The 24,026-nt window shown below is 37.7% G+C and overlaps 1 protein-coding gene across 2 annotated transcripts; it reads left to right on the top strand.

The window, feature by feature from the left end:
• The first annotated feature begins 8,472 nt into the window (after positions 1 to 8,472).
• On the top strand, positions 8,473 to 12,176 carry LOC131324456 (mediator of RNA polymerase II transcription subunit 7a-like). 2 transcript variants are annotated; one of them, XM_058356418.1, is made up of 5 exons: positions 8,473 to 8,759; positions 9,667 to 9,736; positions 10,857 to 11,023; positions 11,142 to 11,215; positions 11,804 to 12,176. In XM_058356418.1, the coding sequence occupies exons 1-5, from the start codon at positions 8,622 to 8,624 to the stop codon at positions 11,862 to 11,864; spliced, it is 510 nt and encodes a 169-aa protein (XP_058212401.1). In that variant the 5' UTR covers positions 8,473 to 8,621; the 3' UTR covers positions 11,865 to 12,176. The 2 variants fall into 2 exon arrangements, with proteins under 2 accessions (XP_058212401.1, XP_058212402.1); XM_058356419.1 differs by having other exon boundaries at positions 8,507 to 8,759; positions 11,147 to 11,215; positions 11,804 to 11,872.
• The last annotated feature ends 11,850 nt before the right edge of the window (positions 12,177 to 24,026 follow it).

Consider the following 24,026-nt stretch of genomic DNA (forward strand, 5'->3'; position numbering starts at 1 on the left):
TTGAACCCATCTATATATAGAAGGAATCGATATTTGATATCTATATAATATTCTATATAATATGGGATGGGGGTTTTCAAATCCATATATTTTTTACCATAGGATCGGTATATTTGGAAATGACAGGAAAGATTTAAATGATATATTTGGAAAGGATGGTACAATCATACCTTCTATTTTTCCAAAATCACGGGAAAGATCTATATTTTGGCTAGCTAGAAGGCATACGTTTTGATTATACCTTTTATTTCCGAATAAACACATTTTTTTCCAAATCTTTTGGTGACTCAAATACCATCATGGTAAACTTATCAAAGGTTGGAACTCAAAAAAGCTAATAAAACCATTTCCCAAACATAAAACTCTCTCTCTCTCTCTCAAGCAATGTGTCTGTTCAAACGAAACTGTAACACCTCGACTTACCCCGACTTTTAAAAATAAATAAGGTGATAATATATATATATATATATATATATATATATATATATTCAATGTTAATATAACAGTTAGTGGTCGCTTGCCGTTAAGATTTAGAAAGTATACTAGTTGTGACGTAACATTTACAAAAAAAATTAGAATATTTTTCTGCTTATATGTCAATTTTTATTAAGCTTTGCCGATATCGTCTTACCATGTTAAGATCACTGCGACACTAGAATAAGGCACGAATTTCTGCGAGGAGGAGAACCGTGAATTTTTAAACAGAATAATTCGGAAAAGAGTCGGTGTCTTATTATAGGGCGAATCGGATAAAAATCCCTAATTAAAAGAATATTCTAGAAAGATATACCTAGATTCTATTAATTATGATTGGATTTTATTAGATTTTATTAGATATTACTAGATATTCTTAGATTATTCTAGATAATATAAGATTAGATATGATAAGATTCTTCTAGATACACCCTAGATCTTACTAGTTTAGTATAAAAAGCAATGTTTCTACTTTTTCCACACTACACACGGCACACACAGCACCAGGGAAAAAGAAGAAATAAAAAGAGAGAAGAAGGAGAAGGGAATTAGGAGAACAACAGAGGAAAAGGAAAAAGAAAAATTAGGAGGCTAGTATTCCTTTCTTTTCTGCCAACAGCACGCACCCACACACACACTTGCACTCACTTTTTATGTTCTCCTTTAAATTCACAAAGTATAGAAACAGATAGATGGTCTGCAATGGCCTTCAATAAATGATTTTGTAGGATCAGCTCGATTCGGAATTGAATCTACTCATGGATTCGCAAAATTGATCATGCATAGTTCATCTCTTAAAATGGTAATCGGGTTCCTTCTAGGGCTGAAACCAAACCGAGCTTCTCACACGACTTGTGACTTGATTTTACTCGTTCTGTAGCCGGACCGAACTAGAGCTCAAATCCTAGGCTCGGGGTGTGATACCCCGTTAGAGCACCAAAATTAGCTTTGTTTAGCTTAAGTCCTAATTGTCGAAAATTAGCTCATGACATTTGTAACTAAGGCATGTAGCCTACTGTCTATTAAATGGACAATGTGTTGTCAATGGAATGTCACTTAGCAATAAATCAAGAAAGTTTTCCTGTATACACATACACACTCCTCATGCCCCATAGGAATCAACACAATTTATGATGAAGTTCTCGTTAGGAGTTAATAAATTAATCCCAATTCTAGTATTTCTGATTGTTTACGTATTATTTTAGGATCCAGTACAGTACGGTAAATCTCGGATGCAAAAGGTGAGTTATGAATTATCCCTGTTACATGAGTTTTTGTAAAGTTTATGTTTTTAAATTATGGTTATTTAACAATCAAGTTCTTTTGTAGCAAATATACTATGGAATTATGATGTTTTGAACAGTTTATGGAAAAAGGTATTATCGATACATCCGAACGATGTCCCTGAATCTAGGGGACGTTAAAGATACTAGTTGGAATGATGTTATAAGGGCGGAATGGAAAGGGGCACAGCCGGGTGTCCAACTGAATTGATCAATTCATGTTATGCGCATTGGGGGTCGCTCCCTCATTACCGGCGGTAATCGTTGGATGGTATCATATTATTGTGTTATGATATGTTATGTTATACACAGAATTGTTTTGGTTACAGCTCAAGCCATAAAAAGCTAAAGTTATGATATTGGTTACAGTTCAAGCCATGAAAAATTGAAGTTACGATTCCTATTTTTCTCTGATAAAAAAGATTTTAAAAATTCCATGGTAGGTCGTGTAACTCCGATAATTCATAATCTCACACAAGCAGTGGCTTATGTTATTGAAATCTTTCTTTTCAGGTAATCAGGATTAGAAGAGCGGACCGAGTAACAATGTTATTAAGTTTAGTCATGTGACCGGGTATCTAAGCCGTTAAGCTTGTGTTACGATTTCGTAGTGGAAGGAAAGGAAAAAAAAAAATGTAACGCTCATGTTTCTATTATTGAAAAGAAAAAAATCTAGTGACTTATCTTTTTAGAGATCGCTTCCGCAAATGTTAAGTTTATTTGTTGTTATAAAAAAAGTGAAAGAGGGGCAATAGAGGCCTTTGGTGAGACCGACTCACTGGCCGGTCACGACATTCAAATCCGTTGGATTTGGGTCGTGACAGAAACCCTATTCGATTCAAAGTGCCAATCGAAGCTAACAAAAATCCCTATGGAAAATCCGACGGAAGAACCGATAGAGAAATTGTGATGTGTTACGGGGAAGCCATGGAGAAATGCCAATCGGTGTGTTGAAAATCCTAATTAGAAAGATTTCCTGGATTTTTTTTAATCTTATCAGACTTGAATTTATTGTATTTACAGGTTTGTGTTCAACGACTCTGATTTTGAAGGTGAGTTCTCCCTCTTTCTTTCTCTCACACACACATTCATACCAACACAAATTTGCTGACTTTTTTTTTATAGGCAAAATTTTATTAAAAACGGGGAGAGGGAAAAGGGAAATCCAATAAAAAGTTGAACAGTACATCAAACTCGCTGACTCTTTGCTTGATTGAATTTTGATAGATAAGTCTAAGTCAATTTGATAGATAATTCTAATATTATCATTTTGCAATTTTCGGAGAAAAAAAAAAGATGGCCTACTTTTGTGTTGCATTAGTATAGCTTTGTTCCCATTAGTTCGTAATGGCCAAATCTCCATAAGTAGTTTATGGGTAATATGTTCGTGTATTTTACAATGCCCGAAAATTACAGAGCACGGAATTTGATATTGAGGATTGGAGCTTATACGGTTAATGTTAATTTGAATATAATAGACCTGTGCATTTTAGCTATTGAATAGAGCTAGCTACTTTGTTTTTTTCCTCTTTCGAAAATGTTGCAGGTTTCAAACTAGCTTCCGCACAAACCGAGAACCAAAATTCAATCCGAGACAAAGTCAGGTAAGAAAAAAAATGTTTTCGCTATTCGATTCTTGCTATAATCTATAACTTTAATTCATTTTCTCCTTTTTTAATTAATACTCCGTATGGGTTAGTGAATTTTAGACCGGTTAAGTGAATCAACTCGAGACAAGTAGGCATCTCCCTTACCTTTTAGCTTTTGTCTTGAGATTTGAAAGTGAGGCTTGGGTGTTAGTTTGTAGATGTTGATTAAGGTGTTTTCCCCCTGCATGATAATTATTCTGGAATTGCAAGAGGTTCACATTTTCTAGCACTCTAACAATCTGCGTTGATTCTACCATTGTAGAGGTAACATGGAAAGAGTAGAAGTGCTTTTGGTGGATGATCCGCATTCCACCACCGATCTTTCTTGCAAAGCACCTATTCTTATGAAATTGTGTTGGTATGATCAGATATCCCTTTAGGTAAGTTGCTCTCCTTAACTTTTTTGTTTTGTTTTTGTTTTAATGATATTAGTATGGCTTTCTGTAGTAGGCCAAGCAAATGGCTCGAGCGGCTTTCGAACGTGATCCAGTACTTGACGCGGCGGAATTCACGAAGAGACTAGTTAGCGTACTAGTCCAAACGAGATAAACAACTCGTAGCAACGAGCAATTCTTGCGCACAAGAAAGAAAGAGAAAATCTCTGTAATATTATTGATAAAAGTTTAAAAGTCTAATAATTGAATAGGTTACAGCCCTTTTTATAAGACCCTAACCCTATAAATCCTACTGTAAAAGAAATAATAAATCATGCCAAAACAAGCGGCATTAAATAAAACATATTTCCTAATTAATTAAAATAAAATCTTAATTCTTGTAGACCAAGAATTCTAATAAAGGCAAAAATCAAAATTAAACCGAATACGGAAAGTTAATAATTCTAACCTAAATGAAAATATTCCTAGCCAAAATCTTATTCTAAAACAATAAAAATAAAATACAAAAACTCTCCATTTTTGTCCTACATCAGTCTCCTTTTCTTCAAAAGAACTCGCCCTCGAGTTCTCATTAGAAACTTGCCACCTGCCTTTCCAAATAAATAAATATTTGGAATACTTCAACTTCTCGCTCGTCTTCCAATAAAAGTACACTTGCCAAGATAGTTTTTCTGCACACTTCAATTGATTGACAATTTTCACAATACGAGAATTGAGTGAAAACTCAAACTGCTCCAACCCAAGAAAATCAATAAATTGAACGTCATGCAGAAATTCCAATTTCTCTTTATGTTGATCCATCGCAGAATTAATTGGTACATCATGTATGAATGATGTAGCATTAAGAGATCTTGTACAAAATTCACCATTGGGACCACTCATACTTCCGTGTGGCTCACAAGGCTCAATATTAGGGAAGACATCATCATGTCGAGAAATTATAGGTTCTGATTTATGACTTTCCTTTTCCTTTGGTTCTCGTACTTGATACAATGTTGCGATATTTTCATCATTGCTTGCAATTACCTCATTGGTTGCACCTCCATCTAAATCCAACAGATGTTCGAGCATAGGGGCACTCAAACATTCCTCTTTGCTACCAACTTCTTCATCGCCAGCTTCTTCTTCGTCACCAAGTTCAATCCGATCTCCCTCCTCTTTTGCAACTTCTTCAACATCTTTGACAATAATGGTTGTATTCTGTTGCTTTGGCCCATATTTTTCCTTCAGTAATTCCTCATAGTTCCAGGGCAAAAATCTCTCCACCAAAAGTTTTTTAATTCTCAACCATGCATGAATTCGACGCTTGCCCAATCGATCTCTTGACGATTGTAATTTTAACCACCATTGTAGCGCCGGGCCCGTAAGCTTCAATAATAAAAACCTCCACCTTTGTTCAAAAGGAGTTTTCGTATACTCAAAAAAATCATCAATGTCCAATATCCAATCCAAACGATCTTCAAAAAATTCAAGACCACTAAATTTTGGCAACTTATTGTAATACCTGAAATTTGCTTGTCGCTTTATCGACTGATAATCATCATGGCCCTCGAATAACTCGCCTTCAAATTCATTCCTACTATCGTAGTGATAATAAGAATATCCTCCGGAGACGTTTTGGTGAATAGGCTGGTTGCGGGCAAATCCCTCAACGCGGTTCCTATTCTGGTTAGGAGGTTGGCGATGGGCAAATCCCAACGCGCGATCCTTCTCAACCCTTTCTGGCCTTTGGCGAATTTGTAGAGTCAACCCATGCTGTAAATCACGGATCTCTGCAAACTGAGTGCGAGTATCTTGACGGATTTCGGCTAACTAAGTGCTTCGATCCTGCATTTGTGTTCGGGTATCCTCCATCATCTTCCTTAGGTCAGTAAGCCCACGACCAACGTCAATGGGTGTGTCTTCAACTTTGTTTGGTGCCATCGAACCAGGCAAAGCCTTGCTCTGATACCACTTGACGCGGCGGAATTCACGAAGAGACTAGTTAGCGTACTAGTCCAAACGAGATAAACAACTCGTAGCAACGAGCAATTCTTGCGCACAAGAGAGAAAGAGAAAATCTCTGTAATATTATTGATAAAAGTTTAAAAGTCTAATAATTGAATAGGTTACAGCCTTTTTTATAAGACCCTAACCCTATAAATCCTACTGTAAAAGAAATAATAAATCATGCCAAAACAAGCGGCATTAAATAAAACATATTTCCTAATTAATTAAAATAAAATCTTAATTCTTGTAGACCAAGAATTCTAATAAAGGCAAAAATCAAAATTAAACCGAATACGGAAAGTTAATAATTCTAACCTAAATGAAAATATTCCTAGCCAAAATCTTATTCTAAAACAATAAAAATAAAATACAAAAACTCTCCATTTTTGTCCTACATCAGTATTCCTTTCAACTCCAAGACATCTTTCTTTGGACGTTCGGATCAGCAACCGTAGCCGAGGGTCTCTGATAGCCGAGGGTCTCGATAATTACTACGTCCTTTAACGCTCCATTCCCTGCACCTGCTCGGGTGGAAGATACGTTCGTTTGGATAGCTGCCGAAGGTCACATAACATGCTCGGTTCTGAGTGGAGCGTGGCCGACGATCCAGCCTGTTGGCGATTAGAACAGCGGCCGTGGGAATGATGATAGTCGTGATGTCATCCAAACAGTTAAGAGGATAATGATGGGGGCACGTGAAGGTGCCAGCTCATCATGAAAACGGTTGCAAAACCCTAAACATGATGCAACAGTGACATCAGCCGACGCGTGTTGAGCGTTGGTGCAATCTTGGAGATCAAGCTAAGGGTTTCCTATAAATATCCCATTATGCCTACTTGGAAGAGGTACGCTCAAACAAAACCTGAGCTCCCAATCCCTAACTCTTCCTTGCAAGCAAACTGACTCTTACACCGGAGGGCCATCCCGGAGAACCTCCGGCGTAGTCTCTTAGTCGTGCTTCGTTTTGCAGGACTGAGCAAGGGGCTAGGAGCTAATTTCGAACCAACATTGAGAAAGTACGAACCATCCGGAACGGAGCCCCCACACTTTCGCTGTTAATGTTGACATACTCTGGCTTTGAGTTAATGTAAGTGTTACCGACAAAATTTGTTGCAGTGCTTAAAGCTCAGTCGAAGCATGCTTTCATTTTGGAAAGGCGAAGCAAGGATTACAGGTGTAAAAGTCGTTGTAACTGATAAAAAAAATCTTCTTTGATGTAGTTTTGTTAACTTTGGGTTCCTAATGTACTCAAAGGTACTTAATTTTTGGGTTTCTTTGTTAAGAGTATTGATTATATCATGGGTTTTGTTTGTTACATGCAGATGTTGTTATTTAGATAATTGACTTCTATGCCAGCTTTTACATCTTTTTAATTTACTTAATCCCTTTTTGCATTTGTGTATTGCATTGGCTAGACCTCTACACCCATTTTATCAGTATGGGACGGTTGTGTAAGTCTAGGTTTAATACGTACCTCAACTCCAACCACACGTATTATATAGATGTTTTCTTCCTTGGTTGCATTCCATTGTACGGGAAGTTGCTCCTTTGTTTAAAAGAATGAATTTGTTGGATGATTAAAGGACAAAAAGGTTAGATGGTTGGTGACTAAGAGGTACTATGTCATTTCTCATTAGTTGTGAACATGCCATATGCACCATGCCAAAAAACCAGAGATCAACTTAATGTTTTCCTCTTCATTTGATAATAGTTATGTACAAAGAACTAAATGTTTCAAGCAGAAAAAGGAGGGAGTAAAGTGAGAAATAAATTGTACACTTGATGCACCATTACTATATATGATTCTATTTCAGACTTCGTTTTCCTTGTAGGACCTCTGAAATTCAAGTTTTTTTTTCATGTTGTGTTACTCTAATGGGTGGATGATTTATATGGTTGACCAATTTTTATTTTTATTTTTCTGTTCTTAAACAGAAGTACTAAAGTTCTAGCAAAAGGGATTATAAAATTGTGTGTTCTTTTATTTGCTGATTCAAGTTAAACAGGTCAATGAATATACTTAGGTTATTATTTTTCGCATAATTGGATTCGTTGAGCAGGAGTTGATATATTGCATGCGAGTCCATAATTTATTTACATGTGCTGATCGTTTGAGCCATGCCTTCAGGCACGAACATTCGCTAGCTTACTACTATTTCAAAGCAAAATTCCCATCAAATTGGACTTGTTTTTTTCTTAACTATCATACCTCTCCCCCACTTAGTTTATCCCTCATTCTATTCTGATAGAATAAAAATAATTTATTATGTCTTTTAATCGGTTCAAGAACGTAAGATGACCCTATAAAGAAGGTGTGTCTTTGAGGTTCCGAAACATTTTAAAGTAGGAGAATCCCTTTCAAGCCGTTGCTAAATCCATGGGCCAACAAGAGACATTTTTCCCTTCCAAGTTCGATGAAAGAACACGCATTGAAAGAGATTCACCTCGTAATTGATAGTAATACTTTTTATAAGCGATTGGAATGTTGTTTGATAAATCTCGATTAGTTATATCAAACGAAGTCTTAAAATAAGTTAAAACTCAATAATTTAACAATGACAGAACTCTAAAGAAAAAGATTGACAATTATAGTACTCCAAATTGTAGTATCTGCCACGAAAATCCCCCTCCTTTCTTGCTGAAAGTGTATTAATCCAAAACCTCAGGAGACCAGTGTAATTTATCTTAACAGTTCCGTTTTTCATTCTTCAACACTCTTCGGCCTCCTGATTCTCTCTCTCTCTCTCTCTCTCCGTTTCAGATGGTTTCGAAGTCGCTTCGCTTTGCTCTGATTCGTGCGATTGTGCTTACGTAAGGGTTTGTGATTTCCAATGGCGGCTACAGCTACTTACCCGCCTCCACCACCATATTACAAGTTGTACAAGGACTACATTCAAAACCCTAACTCCGCTCCGGAACCTCCTCCTCCTATTGAAGGCACTTACGTCCTCTTTGGTGCCAATTACACTGTGAGATTCTAACCCTTTTCTCGTTCCAATCTTACTAAGGGTGCGTTTCGGCTAAACTTGTAGTCCCTTTAGTTGGAGTAGTTGTTTGGATATCCTAGTTCATGATAATGCGTGGAATGGGTCATGTCTTTCTCTTTGAATGCAAAGGCGGAGAGTGGCTGATGAGCCCGGGTGACAGCCCTTCCCAAGTTTCATGATTTTAATGGAATTATAGTAGTTTTTGTGGGAAACTTGAAATATGAACTAGTTCGCTCACCCAACATTGTTTCGAACAATCCAAGTCTTGGCCAACCTAGAGTTTTTGTTTGTGATGCTATTCTGCCTTCTAAAGTGGATAGGGATGCACAAGATTTTATACGGTTATAATTATAGATGACTTTATCTTAGTAATTGAATAGGTGGATTGAAAATATATATGATAATCCTTTTGATAGTACTTTTACAATTTGTACTGGCAAAAAGAATATTGGCTTTTCATATGTGATAAAAAAAACAAATAAATTATGTTCGCCGACCCAACCTTGAATTTCTGCATCCATCCCTGTTTGAATGTCATTGGTGTTCGTTAATTGGTGTTAACAATTGAGGTTCATATTGAATCCTTATTTTGCCGATATGATTTTGTTGCCCCTAAAGTTGAAGATGAATGATTTTCTGAAACTTTCTCTCGTTTGGTCGCTGTTTTAAGATTTGCTTCCAGAATAGTATTTTTTTTGGTAGAAAAGGAACAGATAAGATTAAGTAAGAGTTCTTACAAAACAGGGGGGAAAAACCCCTTGAGCATTATCCATAAGTAAATTAGTACCTTTCAAGTTAATCTACCTACTTTTTTCCGAATTTTTGAAAATAATCCTTCCAGTAGGGTACCTACCTTTGACCGCAAAATATGTTTGCATTTTGGATGTAGACGGATGATGTGCTTCCAAGCTTGGAAGAACAAGGAGTCCGTCAGTTGTATCCTACGGGACCTAATATTGGTATGTTTCCACTTCTTCAACTTTATGTAGCTAAGAATTTTGTTATATGTTGCTTCCCTGCAGGTATATTGTTGTGTGACCTGTCATATGATGTCAAATTAGTTCTTTAAAGTTTGCTGATTTTTTGAAACTCAAGAGTAGAAGTCTGCTTCCTTTGTATGTATGATAAAGGATATATCTTCGATTCCTAGTACCCTGTGAGTGTTAGTAATGTCGTATGAAACTGTGTTATTTGTTGATATTTCCAATAAAGGTTCTTTTTCGGGATCATTAGAGATAGAGAAAATCTCATCCTCTTGAAACTTTGCTGATAGGGTTCTTTTTCTTGAAGACATTTTTATCATTTTGTTTGTGAGCGTGTTGATGATGGCTTGCTAATAAATACTTTGTTCCACAAGCTTTGGTGGCTTATTAATCCCGTTTCAGGGTAGTCACTTGCCCCCAAAAAAGAAGAAGAAAGGTTCAATCGTAGTCACTTTGTGCAAATAATTCAAAGAGGTTTGGTCTCGGTTTATTACTCCTATCACCCTTAATTGTTGAGATCTAGCAGTGATGAATGCCCTTTCTTTCAACTTGTGCAGTGATGAGTTTATAAAGAGATCTGTCTTTGGATGATGAATATATATTTTTCTATTAAGAAAACAATAATAATAGATTTTTCGAGCCTGAAGTTACAGAGCAAGTACTATTTGGATCCTATTACTTCGAGAGGCTTCCAAGTATATTGTTCCAAATATTTGATCCATCTTTGTGGGAAGTAGGGCGACCTGGGTGAGAGTGTGTTTGAATTGTGGTACTGGGGAATTAAAAAGTTGTATTCTTTAAGCTGGGATGACGACTTTTTATGTATGAGGCTGCGTTTCAAGTTTATGCAGTGCAAGAGGCCAAGTGAGAAAAGATTAAATTGAGATCTTATATGCTATTTGGCAACATTTCATTTTATTATCTTTTGAAGCACGCAAGGTTGTCATCTTGTTATTCTTGTAACATCGTCGACAACCTATTCATTAGCATAAGCACACAAGGTTGTCATCTTGTTATTCTTGGAACATCATCGACAACCTATTCATTAGCATCCCTTACCTTTGGTGCGTTACATGAACATTCCGGTCTCTCTCAGATTTCAAGAACGAACTGAGATCACTTAACAGAGATCTCCAGCTGCATATTTTGGAGCTTGCTGATGTTCTTGTAGAGCGGCCATCTCAATATGCGAGGAGGGTAGAAGACATTTCTCTGATATTCAAGAACTTACATCACCTTTTGAATTCACTGCGTCCTCACCAGGTAGAATTTTCCTAAAATTCTTCATTGGTTCTTAGCATGAATTCACTCCAGTTCACGATGTAGTTTTCAGTTCCTTTACCTCACTTTCCTGCCTTTTTCATGAATTCTCTTTCTGCAGGGCAGAGCAACTCTAATTCACCTACTAGAATCTCAGATACAGCGTCGTAAACAAGCTGTGGAGGATATTAAGCGGTATGGTTCCGTTACTCTTATTGAGGTTTTCAGAGAGTCATTGAAATGAAATCTTTAACTTAAGGTTATGTAACATTTGAAAATGTTGTCTTGGAAATGCTTATTTGCTTCTGCAGTTTAGCTAAAGCAACTTGTAAAGTCTAAATATCCTAGCGTGTGAAAGAAATATACCAGGAAATTCAAATATATTGGCGTGTTCCCGTGCCTTTGACATGGAATTTGGCACATCCAACATTTCATTTCATCTCAAACGTACATCAGACAACCAGACTGAAATATATGTAACATAGATTAGATCTGTGGCGACAAAGCTTTAGGACCAATTGATGGATTAGAAGCATCCATTCACAAAGATGTTGCAAGTTGCAATGTTATTGTCGGCCAACATTGACAGTCACAGGCAAACTGATACTTAAGATTCATGTATTTTATAAACCTCTGAACTAAGAAGAAGAACAATGTGGCAACTGTCTTCGGTAACTAGTAGCTAAATTATTAACCTTAAATCTCCATAGAAATGAATCCAATTCAACTGTTGGCAGTGGTGTTCATTCTAATATTGATGTTTGTTTCCCTTGCTTTGTCTAGGAGGAGAGAAGAAGCGCAGAAACTGCTCAAGGAGGCTCTTGGAACATTGGATGGCCATTAGCTTGTAGATACATACTTCTATCTTGAAAACTTGCAGCACCCTATGCCGCAGTTTTATATTGTCCAAAAGCTCTGGTTTTACTTATTTTCCTAGGTTAATGGTGGGCATCTGATTATGCTTCAAAACAGCGGCAAGGGCTTCCTCTGTTCTTCGATTGTTGTTTACTAGTAATAGGAATATGTGGAGCCTGTTCCAAAACCAGAAACTTTTTTTTGGTTGTTTTGTTTAGACTATCTAGATTCTAACTATCTAAAGGCTATGTGATGGAACAACTAATCATATTCTTTGCTGATTTTCTTTTCCTACACAAAATGTGCTGCTAACAAAACAAGTTCAGTTATGTGAGAAGACTTGATGTTATTACTTTAGATCCAATGAAAAGTCGATAAGATGTGAACTCTGCTCTTATTTCAGTTTCAATGAAACAGATTCATTTCAAGCGATGTCAAGTTCCATCGGCTTCTAGCGCTTTGGTGCATGTCCGAGTCACAGATTTGGGATCCACAATCGGGAGCAAGGTTGCTTGTGTACCACCCTTGGTTGACTCTGCTATGAGACTCTTGCATTGTGTTGTGTACGACATTGTTGTAACATCACCAAAGTTGAAAAGCAAGCAACTAGGTGCTATTACGAGGCATCCACTGGATGTGACTTCTCTCAGGGATGTTGGCTTTGAATCTAAAAAGGAACGTTGTCTCTAGAGCTTTTGCCAGTTAGTTTCATGTTATGTAGCACGAATACGGGCGCAGGATTTCTAAGAAAATAGACACGGACACCAAGGACACCGTAGGAGACACGGAAAATAAATAAATACATATGCAAATGATATTTATTTTATACCTGTGAAAACATAGTTATATATGTAGAAAAATGAAGCATGGACAAGCATTATATACACAGTCATGTTACACTTTTAACCTAAAATATTTAAAAATACACATTACCCCCAAGGAATTTTAAAAAATTACATATCTAACCCATGTCGTGTCCCTACACGTGTCCCTCTCGTGTGTCAGTCGTGTCCTCATAAAATATTAATCGAATTTAATGGGCACGTCACGTGGCATGTCCCGTACGTTTTTTGCTGTGTCCTCATGTTCGACATGGAAACGTGCCGACCTCTAAGAGTATTGGTGCTTCATAGGTTTCATGGCTTGTGTGGGAATGACAGATTGCACGTACTTTGAGGAGTTAGTCGGGACGAAACTCCGATTACCCTTGTCACTGTCACTGTCACTATCGAGAGAGAGAGAGAGAGAGAGAGAGAGAGAGAGAGAGAGAGAGAGGTAATTATTAGTGCAGCCAAGATTTTACCATGTTTTTGGTGATTTCAAAATATGAGACCATGACAGTGGTGATTATTTTTTTTGTCTCCACCACTGTCTGGTAATTTTTCCTTGGAGACATTGAGAACAGGGAGTCTGCATGACCTAAACAAAAGAGAGAGGAAAGATAAATGGTAACTCTTTCAAGCATCTATCCATTTCGCAGAGGGTTCGGTTGGAGCCGAGCTCAAACAATCAATGAGTTGCACAATTTCGTTCGAGCTTGGCTTGTTTATGTAATTCCTCTGGCATGTCAAATTACTCTATATGATAACTGAATGTCACATGTTGGGCATCATTTTCTTGTGTCGGTAATGCATCAGTAATACACACTCGAAAGTCCATTTCACATTTGGCGTAAAACAAAGAAATGGCAAGGAAGTGATTTCCATTTTACACATGTCGGCCAGAAAACCAACACCAAGAGCTTTGATGAGCCAATGACAATATTTTTGATAACTCAGATGTTCGGACCAGCTTACGTGCATCTCGACTAATTTTGTATGACCAATTTTTCAATTAAAGCCAATGCATAGCTCAGAATGAACTTACCCCAAAAGAGTGGATAGCACTTGAAAGATTTTAAACTTGAGACCCTATGAGTGAGCAAACTCTCAAATTCCAAGCCTTAACACTGGGCTAACTCTTTGGGGTTATGAGCTAACCAAAATATGTAACGCGCGTACGAGTTATTATTCACCTTGATCATCACACATCATGTATGTATATGTATGACCCCATTTGATTGTGTGCTCTATTGTAAAGAGAGTTAAGTGCACTACACAGCAACGCCCCATGAAAACCAATAATTTTCTGTTAAGCAATGTTTCTATTACGCAAGCAAGTGGAATGGTAGCTTAGAGGTAACCACATGTATTTTCATGCATTTTACAAAGGTTTAAACTTCATCAGGGACGGAACTAGAATTTTGTATATGGGAAGACCATAATAGCAACAAGTTTTCTAGGTTTTGTTATTGTGTTTCCTGTTTAGTTTGTATATGGGGAAAACCAAGGATGGAACTAGAATATATACATGTTAGAATAATATTAGGAATATTACCAAGTTTTTTAGGTTTTATTATTGTGTTTCCTATTTAGTTTAGGATATTATTTATGTTTTTTAATTGTGCCTGACTGCCTCTTTTTTCTTATTTGTTTAAATTTTTTTTAAAAAAATGAGAAGATTATTTTAATAATTGTCCAGCAGCACTTACATAACGGAGTTCATTACAAAAAATTTGGATGAAGCCAAACTAGTCATCTAACTATAAAGGAGAGAGCATAAGGTAGTCGATGCCTTTTACTCCGACCCAGACATAGCCTGACACAAATCTAGTATAAACGCACCAATGATCTTCCAAAAACTACAGATTTGACAAGCCATACGAGTTGTTCCGCCAAAAACATTATCTAAGAAAGAACACTGTTGGCACATATATCATCGTGAAGCAATATCATCTCTGAAAGTATCCAATTTGTAGACGAAATCTTCATCCAAAGACAAAACTAAAAACTCTCGAGAAGGCGAGAGACAAAACTCTCACAGATCACGACAAGTCATTAATCTGAAGAGACGAGAGAAGAATAAAATAAAGACAAAACTAAACCATGGCCTTCCCCTCCCACCACCGTAGAAGGGTGTGAAAGATAGAAGAAACTCGAATATATGTGAGTGTCTATTTTTCTTATTTGTTTACAAGTTTTGTAGCTTGTATGAAGACATGTTAAACAATCAATAATACATCAATGAAAATTCCATTAATACTAAATTCTTTGATGTAGGAATATAACATAAATAGTGATGGATCGATCCGAAACGGTACCTCTCACCATCGGATCAAAATTATGCCAATCGCATTTTTCGTCCCTTGTTGAAAGATTTGTTTGTGTAACTATATTAATAGTCTAGCAATTTAATCTTCTGCATAATGTTCTTTTCAACTGGGTCAAGGAGATGGACAATTGTGATCACAAAAGTTGGCTCACGGTAAGCCCAGTGGTATTAGGGCACATGTTTTTTTTTTTTTTTTTGGGGGTAATGAAGGCGATGGATAATCATTAAATAGAAATAATAAGTCTGAGGTATTTAACCCGATACGGTCTTCTTGCAAATGAAAAAGCATCACATGCGGTGCAACATAGAAATTACTAAAACCTAAGGCATGGTTGAGAGCGTTCTTGGCGAGGATGGCCTCACATTTGTTTTTGCTCCCGATAGACGTGGTTAATCTTCACATTGGTGAACATCTTCAGAAGGGATGCATTTAGAAATTAAATTACGCAAAGGGTGGTGGTCTGAACTGTCCTCAAGGATCTTGATCGATGACGTGCATTGCATCTATTCCGACATGGATTTTGTTCCAATTGTGTTGCTTAGCTAAAGAAAGCCCATCAAGGAAGGCCCAAAGTTCTGCCGCTAGAGCCGAACAAGTGCCAACGTTGCGTTGGAAACCGGCCAGCAGTAAACCCTGTTCGTCACGAATAACACCACGTCACCACCCGCCGCTGCTATGCCATTTCGGTTAAGAGCCCCGTCAGTGTTTACCGGCACAATACCCGTCGGAGGAGGGGCCCAGCCAACTATAAGTTCCAAAGGGGCTCATACCAAATTGGCATTAAAGACTGTGTGATTAAGAGCATCTCCAGCCTTCATCTATATTTTTCCTCAAATTTGAGTCAAATTTTGGGTAAAAACCCATTTTGGCTAGACACATTTTCAACTATCAAATCCAAATTTTACACATCTCCCTCTTTTTCTCTCTCTCTAACTAGCCGTTGGAGAAATAGGTCAAGGCAAAAGTTGTCTCAGATTTGGGCAAAAAAATGGGTAAAACCCAAAATCGGGAAGGGTTTGGGTTAGAGGTGTCAAACGTGCGTGTCGTGCCGTGCCGTGCCATTCAACTTTCGTGCCAACCGTGCTTCGTGTTGTGCCGTGCCGTACCCGTTTACTTAAATCGTGTCGTTCCGTGTCGTGCCCATTTACTTAAATCATGTCGTGTCGTGCTGTGCTGTTTTTCAATTGTGTCGTGCCGGGCCGGGCCCATTTACTTAAATCGTGTCGTGCTGTGCCGACCCGTTTTTTAATCGTGTCTTGTCGTGCCGTTTTTCAATCATGTCGTGCCGGACTGGGCCTATTTACTTAAATCGTGTCGTGCCGTGCTGGCCCGTTTTTTAATCTTGTAGTGCCATTTTCAATCGTGCCGGTTGGGCCCATTTACTTAAATCGTGTCGTGCCATGTTGGCCCATTTTTTAATTGTGTCGTGCTTCGTGACGTGCCCGTTTTACTTGATTGCCATTTTTAATTGTGTCGTGCCCATTTAGAGGTGTCAAACGGGCCGTGCTTCAAACCCAAGTTCCATAGGATTTGGGTTTGAATCACATGGAGGTTTTTTTTCTTTAAAATTAGTTTTTTTCTTATTTATTTTTAGTTGTTCCAATTTAAAAACTTTTATAAATTATGAAACTAAAATGTCTTGTTTTGTAATTAAAATTATTGTCATTTAATCACATTATATTCATGAGTCACAAGTCAAATTAATAACTTTTTTCCCATGCCTTGTGTAGTGCCCGGCTAGAACCGTGTTGTGCCCAGCCAAAACCATGTTGTGCCGTGCCCATTCAACTACCGTGTCAAGCCCGTGCCCAGCTAGAACCGTGCCGTGCCGTGCCGTGCCCATTCAACTACTGTGTCGTGCCCATTCAACTACCGTGTCGTGCCGTGCCGTGCCAGGCCAACTTCCGTGCCGTGCCTGCCCACTTCCGTGCCCCGTGCCAGTCCGTGTGCCCACTAAAACCGTGCCGTGTCGTGCCGTGCCAGGGCACGACCGTGCCCGTGCCCGTGCCGTGCCACATTTAACTGTGTCGTGCCCATGTCGTGCCGTGTCGGCCCGACCCGTTTGACACCCCTAGAGGGTCAAAGATTGGAGAGAGATTTTTGTGGTTTTTGTCCCATTTTTAAATTTGAGTCTTAAAATGGGTCAAGGCCGGAGATGGTCTAATACTCCCATTCAGTGCCACGGGCCAAAATATCCAAGTGGGAGAAAAGTCTAGAATCCAGAGGGTAATCGGAAGTGTTCGGACCCAAATGCAACCTATTTCGATTTACCCAAATGTACCAACACCCTAACGGAAAAATAATGGACCAAGGCACTCCTGAAGGGTGAATGACATTGGAGCAACAATTGGATTTGAGCCAGGAAGGTAATTAATCCGTGTAACGGCTCAGGAAGTTGGAGGTTAATTGATTAGGAAGGAGAGCACACCACAAATTTTTTGCTTTGTGGCAGTCTCGGATGACATGAAGGGTATCCACAATAATGTCCGGACAGGAGGGACAAAAAGGATTGGAAGTGATGTGGCGGGAATGAAGATTGTTCTTGGTAGCGAGACGGCCATGAGCCACAAGCCAAAGGAAGTGAACGACACGAGGATTTGCGGGGATTTTCCAGATCCATTTCCAATCTGGGAGGGAGGGGAGCACGGTTTATAATGGAGAAAAGATCATGAGCGGCTTTGGAGCTGAATTTTCCGGAGTTCAAATTCCAGCAAACTCTATCAGGCTCAGGCTCGGTGCACTCGAAGTTGACAAAGGTCCCAAGAATAAGACGCTCTATACCACACATTTCTATACCATGAGAGATGTTGAGAGGTGAACGATGACACTCATACCCTTCCTTAGTCAGCAATTGCCTAGTGGAAGTGGTAAGTGGACTTTTACCCTTTGACAAGAGGTGAACGACAACCAAGTGGAGGTGCCATAAGACCACCCAATAATTTTTTCCAGAATTTGACACCCATATATGTAATGACCCACTAAATAATTTTTTCAAGCTGACCAGTTAACTTCAGATTATATAGTAGTTTTTTTTTTTTTTTTTATCATAGATTATATAGTAGTTGCTCGCAAATCTTTATATATTACAACAACTTTTCATTGTATGCCGATGTGGGACTCCACAATATAACTCATGAACTCCGTCATATTCATGAAGTAATGCACATGTAAATAGTCCGTTGTATTACATGCTCTACATTCAAGTTATTCAAGTGATCAATTAAAACCTGTGTAAACACCGGTGAGAAAGTAAAAATTATGCATGCTGCAACACAAACACCTGTGTACATTATTTGTAGAAGCACTATGCATTCATCAGTAGTAAATTACGGTACCCAAAACAAACAAATCCCGAGAGAGAAAATTGTAGAAGGAAAACGTACAACGTGAAAAAAAAACAATCCCCCCCTCCCCCCCCCCCCCGATAAGGCCAACATGCGTGCACCACCTATCTAATCTCTGTCTCCCAAATGTCTGAACCTCAATTGAGAAGGTACCTAGAGGTGACCGGCAGACGTACGTAGAAGAAGCAGTGCATGCAGGGTCCATCAGTCTAACATACTCTGAATTTGGCCATCACTTGTATCAGTCTCAAAGCTTTTTTCAATCTCAATCATCATTGCCTTCAGGTTCATCTCCTCATAGGAGGCATCCGGATCTGGAACCAACGACTACTCGGGGACAGTTCTTGCTTCGAGCATGCTGACAACTGAAGACATTGCAGGCCTGGTGACTCCTTGGTGCACAGAAAGCTGCATTTATCATCCCCGTGACCTCTATTTTGTTGAAGTCTGAACCCAACTTAGGATCCACTAGCTCCATCAAATTCCCCTTCTTCTTCAAGACCAGTGCCTACCGAGAAACACCATCCCTATGTTAGAACTCGAGTACCTAATGTGCATGGGATTTTACTTGAAGAAGTTTCGTTTCAATGGAGGTAAAAAACATGATGGTACTGTATCACTAACAAGAAGGTAGACATTACAGCTATGACGCACGGACAGTGGTGGCATATCTCTTTCCTTTTCCGCAATTATTTACTGTAGGACACAGATCGGACATGTGTGTCATGTGTCAGTGAAAACACACAGGACAAATCTGAAGACAAGTAGAAACGCTGTTGATTATGTATACGTATGCTCATAACAGAGTTCCAACAATAACTCTGAGGTTCGTTGATGAGGTTAGCAAGTTGTTCTTCTTCACTGCATTGTGATGCTAATGAGTTGCTCTAGTGTCTTGAATCTTGTTAAAAATCATGTATGTTAATTTTTTTCCCCATGTTTTTTTTTTACAAGATTTTCCCCATGTTTAATGAGTATCATTTTTACTATTTTGGGTGGGTTTTTTTGGCCATAATTTATAGTTAGCGGGATAGTGGGAAGTTAGCCAACAAGGGGGCTTTGAGGCTATCCATGGCCCTGAAACTCAAACCCCGCCTCTCGTGGGACTCGAACCTTGGTCTCCGCGAAGGGGGGACATGAGCAAACCATCTCATCAAGCATGATTTCTCTATTTTGGGTGGTTTATGCATGTTCGATTCATTAATGTGTTCGCCATATCCCTGTGTTCGCCGAACCCAGTTTTTCAAAAAATGCCATGTCCTTGTCCATATCCATTTCGATGTGTTCCCCATCTGCATGCAGGCATCCCATGTATGTGTCCATGCTTCTAAGCATCACTATTACTTTCCAACTTGTTTAAGAACGTTTCAAGTTATGTTATTTGATAAGAGGTGCGTTGGAGATTGTCCCATATCGGTTAATTGTTTTCTCCAAAACTAGTATATGAGCCTGGACGGCTTATCCACTTATTGCCAATTGATTTTGAGTTGGATGCTTTCACATGGTATCACAGCTATGATTTCAGAGAATTTTGTTATTGATTAGTAGTTTGTTCCCCTTTGTTTGTGCCATAAGTGCACCGTTGTTTGTTGTGATCTACGTGTTATGGATCGTTTGTTTACCTCTCCACGTGCATATTTGTGAAAACAAAAAAATTGCACTAAAATATTCCAATGACAAATTTTTAACATTTAGTGACTATATTTTGTTGTCAAAATAGTGATAGTGAAAGTTACTATGCTAAAAAAAATACGAAAAAAGCACGGGTACAAAAAAAACACGAAAAAAGTACGGGCACGAAAAAAGCACGGAAAAAAGCACGGGCACAACATATTAAGAAAAGTATCATGAAAATTGAAACATCAAGATCTGATCAAGTATTGGATACACATCCCACACCCTTACCAAAGTGACATGGGTAATTACTTTGAGATTTCATGTTATAACTAGAGAAAATGAAAATTGGCGCTAGATTTTTAAGAACAATTAATCATTAGTTGGCTGCATTTTATTGTTGATGGCATTTGGCTTCAAACAATTTTACCGGGGAGCTTCCGGAAGAACTCACAAAGCTGACCACTTTGCAATACTTGTAAGTGTATTTTCTTTCAATTCACAATTTGGAAATTTTAAATTAGGTACCGCTTTTGAAATTCCTTTGAATTATCAATTAATTCCTTAGTATAATGCAGTCAGATCGGTGATAACGACTTTACTGGAAAGATACCAGATTTCATCCAAAATTGGGTAAATCTCACCAGATTGTGAGTGTTTGACCAGTTTTGATTTATTCAGTGGTTATTAAGCTTTAGAATATTTACTTGACCATGTTTCTCTTTCGATCTTGACGTACTTAGATGGATTGTGGGTAGTGGATTGAAAGTACCAATTCCTCCTGACATTGGTCTTTTGACAAAATTATCCGACTTGTGAGTGAAAGCAGAACCCTCTAATCCCATGGCTTTTACGCATGCCACAATATTGTATGGTAATATAGTTGATCATATATATTTTCTTTTTTAAATGCAGAAGAATCAGTGATTTAAGTGGTTTCCAAGCATCATCGTTCCCCCCCTCCCCTTAATAATTTGACAAGCCTGAAGACACTGTAAGTTGATTCTTTCTTTGGAATCCTTTTTAAAGGATTTACCAGTTTGTTGCTGATTTGAAGTGCTTTGATTGTGTCGCAGAATTTTGAGGAGTTGCAAAATTAGTGGCTCGTTACCTAAATACCTTGAAACAATGACAAACTTGGAGCAATTGTTAGTAAATATATGCCTTTTCCACCTTTTTATTTGCATATAACTGTCAACTTCTCTTTAAAGGCTCTTTCCCCTATAGTGTTGTGGAGAATTGTTTGTATCTTCCAATTTCTCAGAAGTTCATAACAAGCCATTGATAGATAGAGTTTATCCCACTCATTTCTGCACAATGCTTTTATAAAGGGTAAATTTCACTTACCTCTCTCCTTTGAGGTTTCTGACAAATACAGAAACCTCCCATGATGTTTTTAAAATTGCACTGACTTCCCTCTACTTTAGTTGTCGTTTGCAGACTCCCCCATGCCGTTAGGAGACAGTTACTAAGTATGACATCACCAACAAAATCTATTCTTTTTACCTATATTACCCTTTTAGAATGATGGTTTGACATGAATGCCCTTCTAAACTCAATTTAAAGACATTAACGTCCCCCAATTACAATTTCTTAAAAGAGTTTTATACATATATAAGAATAGAAAAAAAAAACAGGGGAGAAGCAACACTCGTTCATTTTAATATTGTGAAATTTATACAACACTCATTTGTAAGATTCAACGAAGAAAAAAAAAACAAAGTCGTTCATTTTTATCACCAATTTAGTTGCCACAGTTGAAGAAAATGAAACAAGGGAGAAATACATGTAGATAAAAATAAAAATACTCTCATAAATAACTTTTTTATTTGCACTAATATATAATAGGAATTGTGTGTTGCTTTCTTTATCCCATTTGATTTGAAGTACATTTCTTAATAACTTCCCAATATATAATCTGGGAGACTAGAGTACTATGCGTAATACATACAGAGGTTCCATTTGTCCCATATTGTTTGTCCATTTTTGACAGTTAAAAATCGAAAAAATAAATATAAGGAATCAACAAGTTAATGCATTTTGGTGAGAAAAATTACAAAACTGTACTCACACAAGTACACTATTTGTTGATTGGATTGAAGACCAGAGTATCAAAAATAGACAGTGTACAAACAACATGGTACAGAGAGGGAGTAACTATGGAAGACCTGTTTCCGTCCGTACTAAAATGAACACATATTGTGATATCCTTAGACTTAAGCTTTAAAGTCTGATGCTTAGACACAATCACACCTGATATGGTGTAAAATAGCTAAAAGCTAAAGTTGTTAGAGGGAGGAGCATATGGCAATAAATGTCAACAGTTTTTTTATGTTTGGGATCACATGAAAAGACCACCCCTATAAAATGCGGCACTGCATCATTGGTGATTGCAAAATGGTCACGGACCCAATCGCAGTGGCACGTCAACACGTTGTACGATTGTCGTATCCATTGGTGCATTTGTAAACTTTCTCATACAATATAATGTTTGTTCAAAGAGAATAGTTTCATTTTGTTATTTTCTAATGGTAAAAGTACACGAAAACCCCCTCAACTATCACTTTTTCCCACGGAGACCCCCTAACGTTGAAAATCGCCCATACATACCCCCTCAACTATACCGTTTAACTAATCAGCACTCTATCGTTAAGATGAATAGGTCAACGTGGACAATTTTTATAGGTGAGGGGGTCCGTGTGGGCAATTTTAGTGGTAGATTCATCATTTCCCCTCATTCCATTAACAGGGTTAGCCAATTTTTTATTTTATATAGTTGAGGGGGTTTGTATAGGCAGTTTTAAACGTTAGGGGGTCTCCGTGGAAAAAAATCATAGTTGAGGGGGTCTTCGCATACTTTCACCTTTTCTAACTGTTCCAAAGTTGTATTCAAATTCCGACAAGGTGTTCTTGCTATGATACAAACTACTGAAAATGTTAACATAATTGAGTATGTCCAACATTGTAATAAAATAAAATAAAAACCAAAGACGACATGGGTCTTACAGTTTCTCTAAGAGAGGAAGCCTCCCAAGCTCTGGAGGAATGGGTCCTAATAAATAATTGAACTCCACAGTTCTACAAAATTCAAAATTCAAACTCCAAGCAACAAAATCAGTCAATATTTTCACATCAATAATCATGAATTGAAATGGGTCCACAAATTATTTTACAGAGTTGCAAGCGTACTGATGTTTCTTAACTCTTTTGGGATTGGACCCGATAATCTGTTTCCAATGAGGGAGCTGCATTTTGACAGATAAGGAACAAAGGACAAGAAAATCCTCAAGATACCATACATTGATAAACATGTAAGTATTCGCATAGAGAGAGATAAAAAACTAGTGAATACATCTTAACAAGTTCCATGGAACCCCATTCTAGAGGGATTATACCGTTGAGGAAGTTGAGACTAAGATCACTGTAGGAATAAGAGTGCAAATCCTTGTCAAAAGTAGTAAAAGTTTTTGATAGGTTTATTAGTAAAAGAATTAGCCAAAATTAGCAAATCCTTGTCAAAGAATTAACCAAAATTAATATAGTTTTAAGGAAGAGGTGATAGCGCACTAAGGGTAATTAGATAATCTAATTTCATCATGTCAAGGTAGTAATGAAAATTCCTGCTAGATTTAAGTGACAATCACTGAAAGGGAGGTTAGTGTACTTTCTCTAATGTGAGGGGCAAAATTGTATTAAATCTAAATTTTTAGGGAGGTCAATGTAATTTACCCAAATTTAAAATGTAAAAAATTAAGAAATTGAAAAGTAAATAACTACTACCAAAAAATTAACAAAAAATAATAATTAGAAACAACTGTCATTAATGTAATTGCTCTCTCGAATAATTACACTAAAATTTTTTTGATAAAAAACCATATTGTACAGTACTAGCTATATTTATGACAAATTAATTTAGGTACCGTTTGTTATTGGTATGACATATGGGTTACTTACATCTTGTAGACACCTCAATATGGGTCTCCCAATTGATTTACTTCATTTTTCGGTTTCTTGTTTTCCTGATGATGAATTGGATCACAAA

Source organism: Rhododendron vialii, chromosome 4a, assembly GCF_030253575.1.
Source record: "Rhododendron vialii isolate Sample 1 chromosome 4a, ASM3025357v1".
NCBI lineage: Eukaryota > Viridiplantae > Streptophyta > Magnoliopsida > Ericales > Ericaceae > Rhododendron > Rhododendron vialii.

Coding starts and splice junctions, on each gene's coding strand:
- LOC131324456 (XM_058356418.1), top strand. CDS start 8,622: ATGGCGGCTACAGCTACTTACCCGCCTCCACCACCATATTACAAGTTG. Junction 11,024..11,141: donor ATTCACTGCGTCCTCACCAG/GTAGAATTTTCC, acceptor CTCTTTCTGCAG/GGCAGAGCAACTCTAATTCA. Junction 11,216..11,803: donor GCTGTGGAGGATATTAAGCG/GTATGGTTCCGT, acceptor TGCTTTGTCTAG/GAGGAGAGAAGAAGCGCAGA.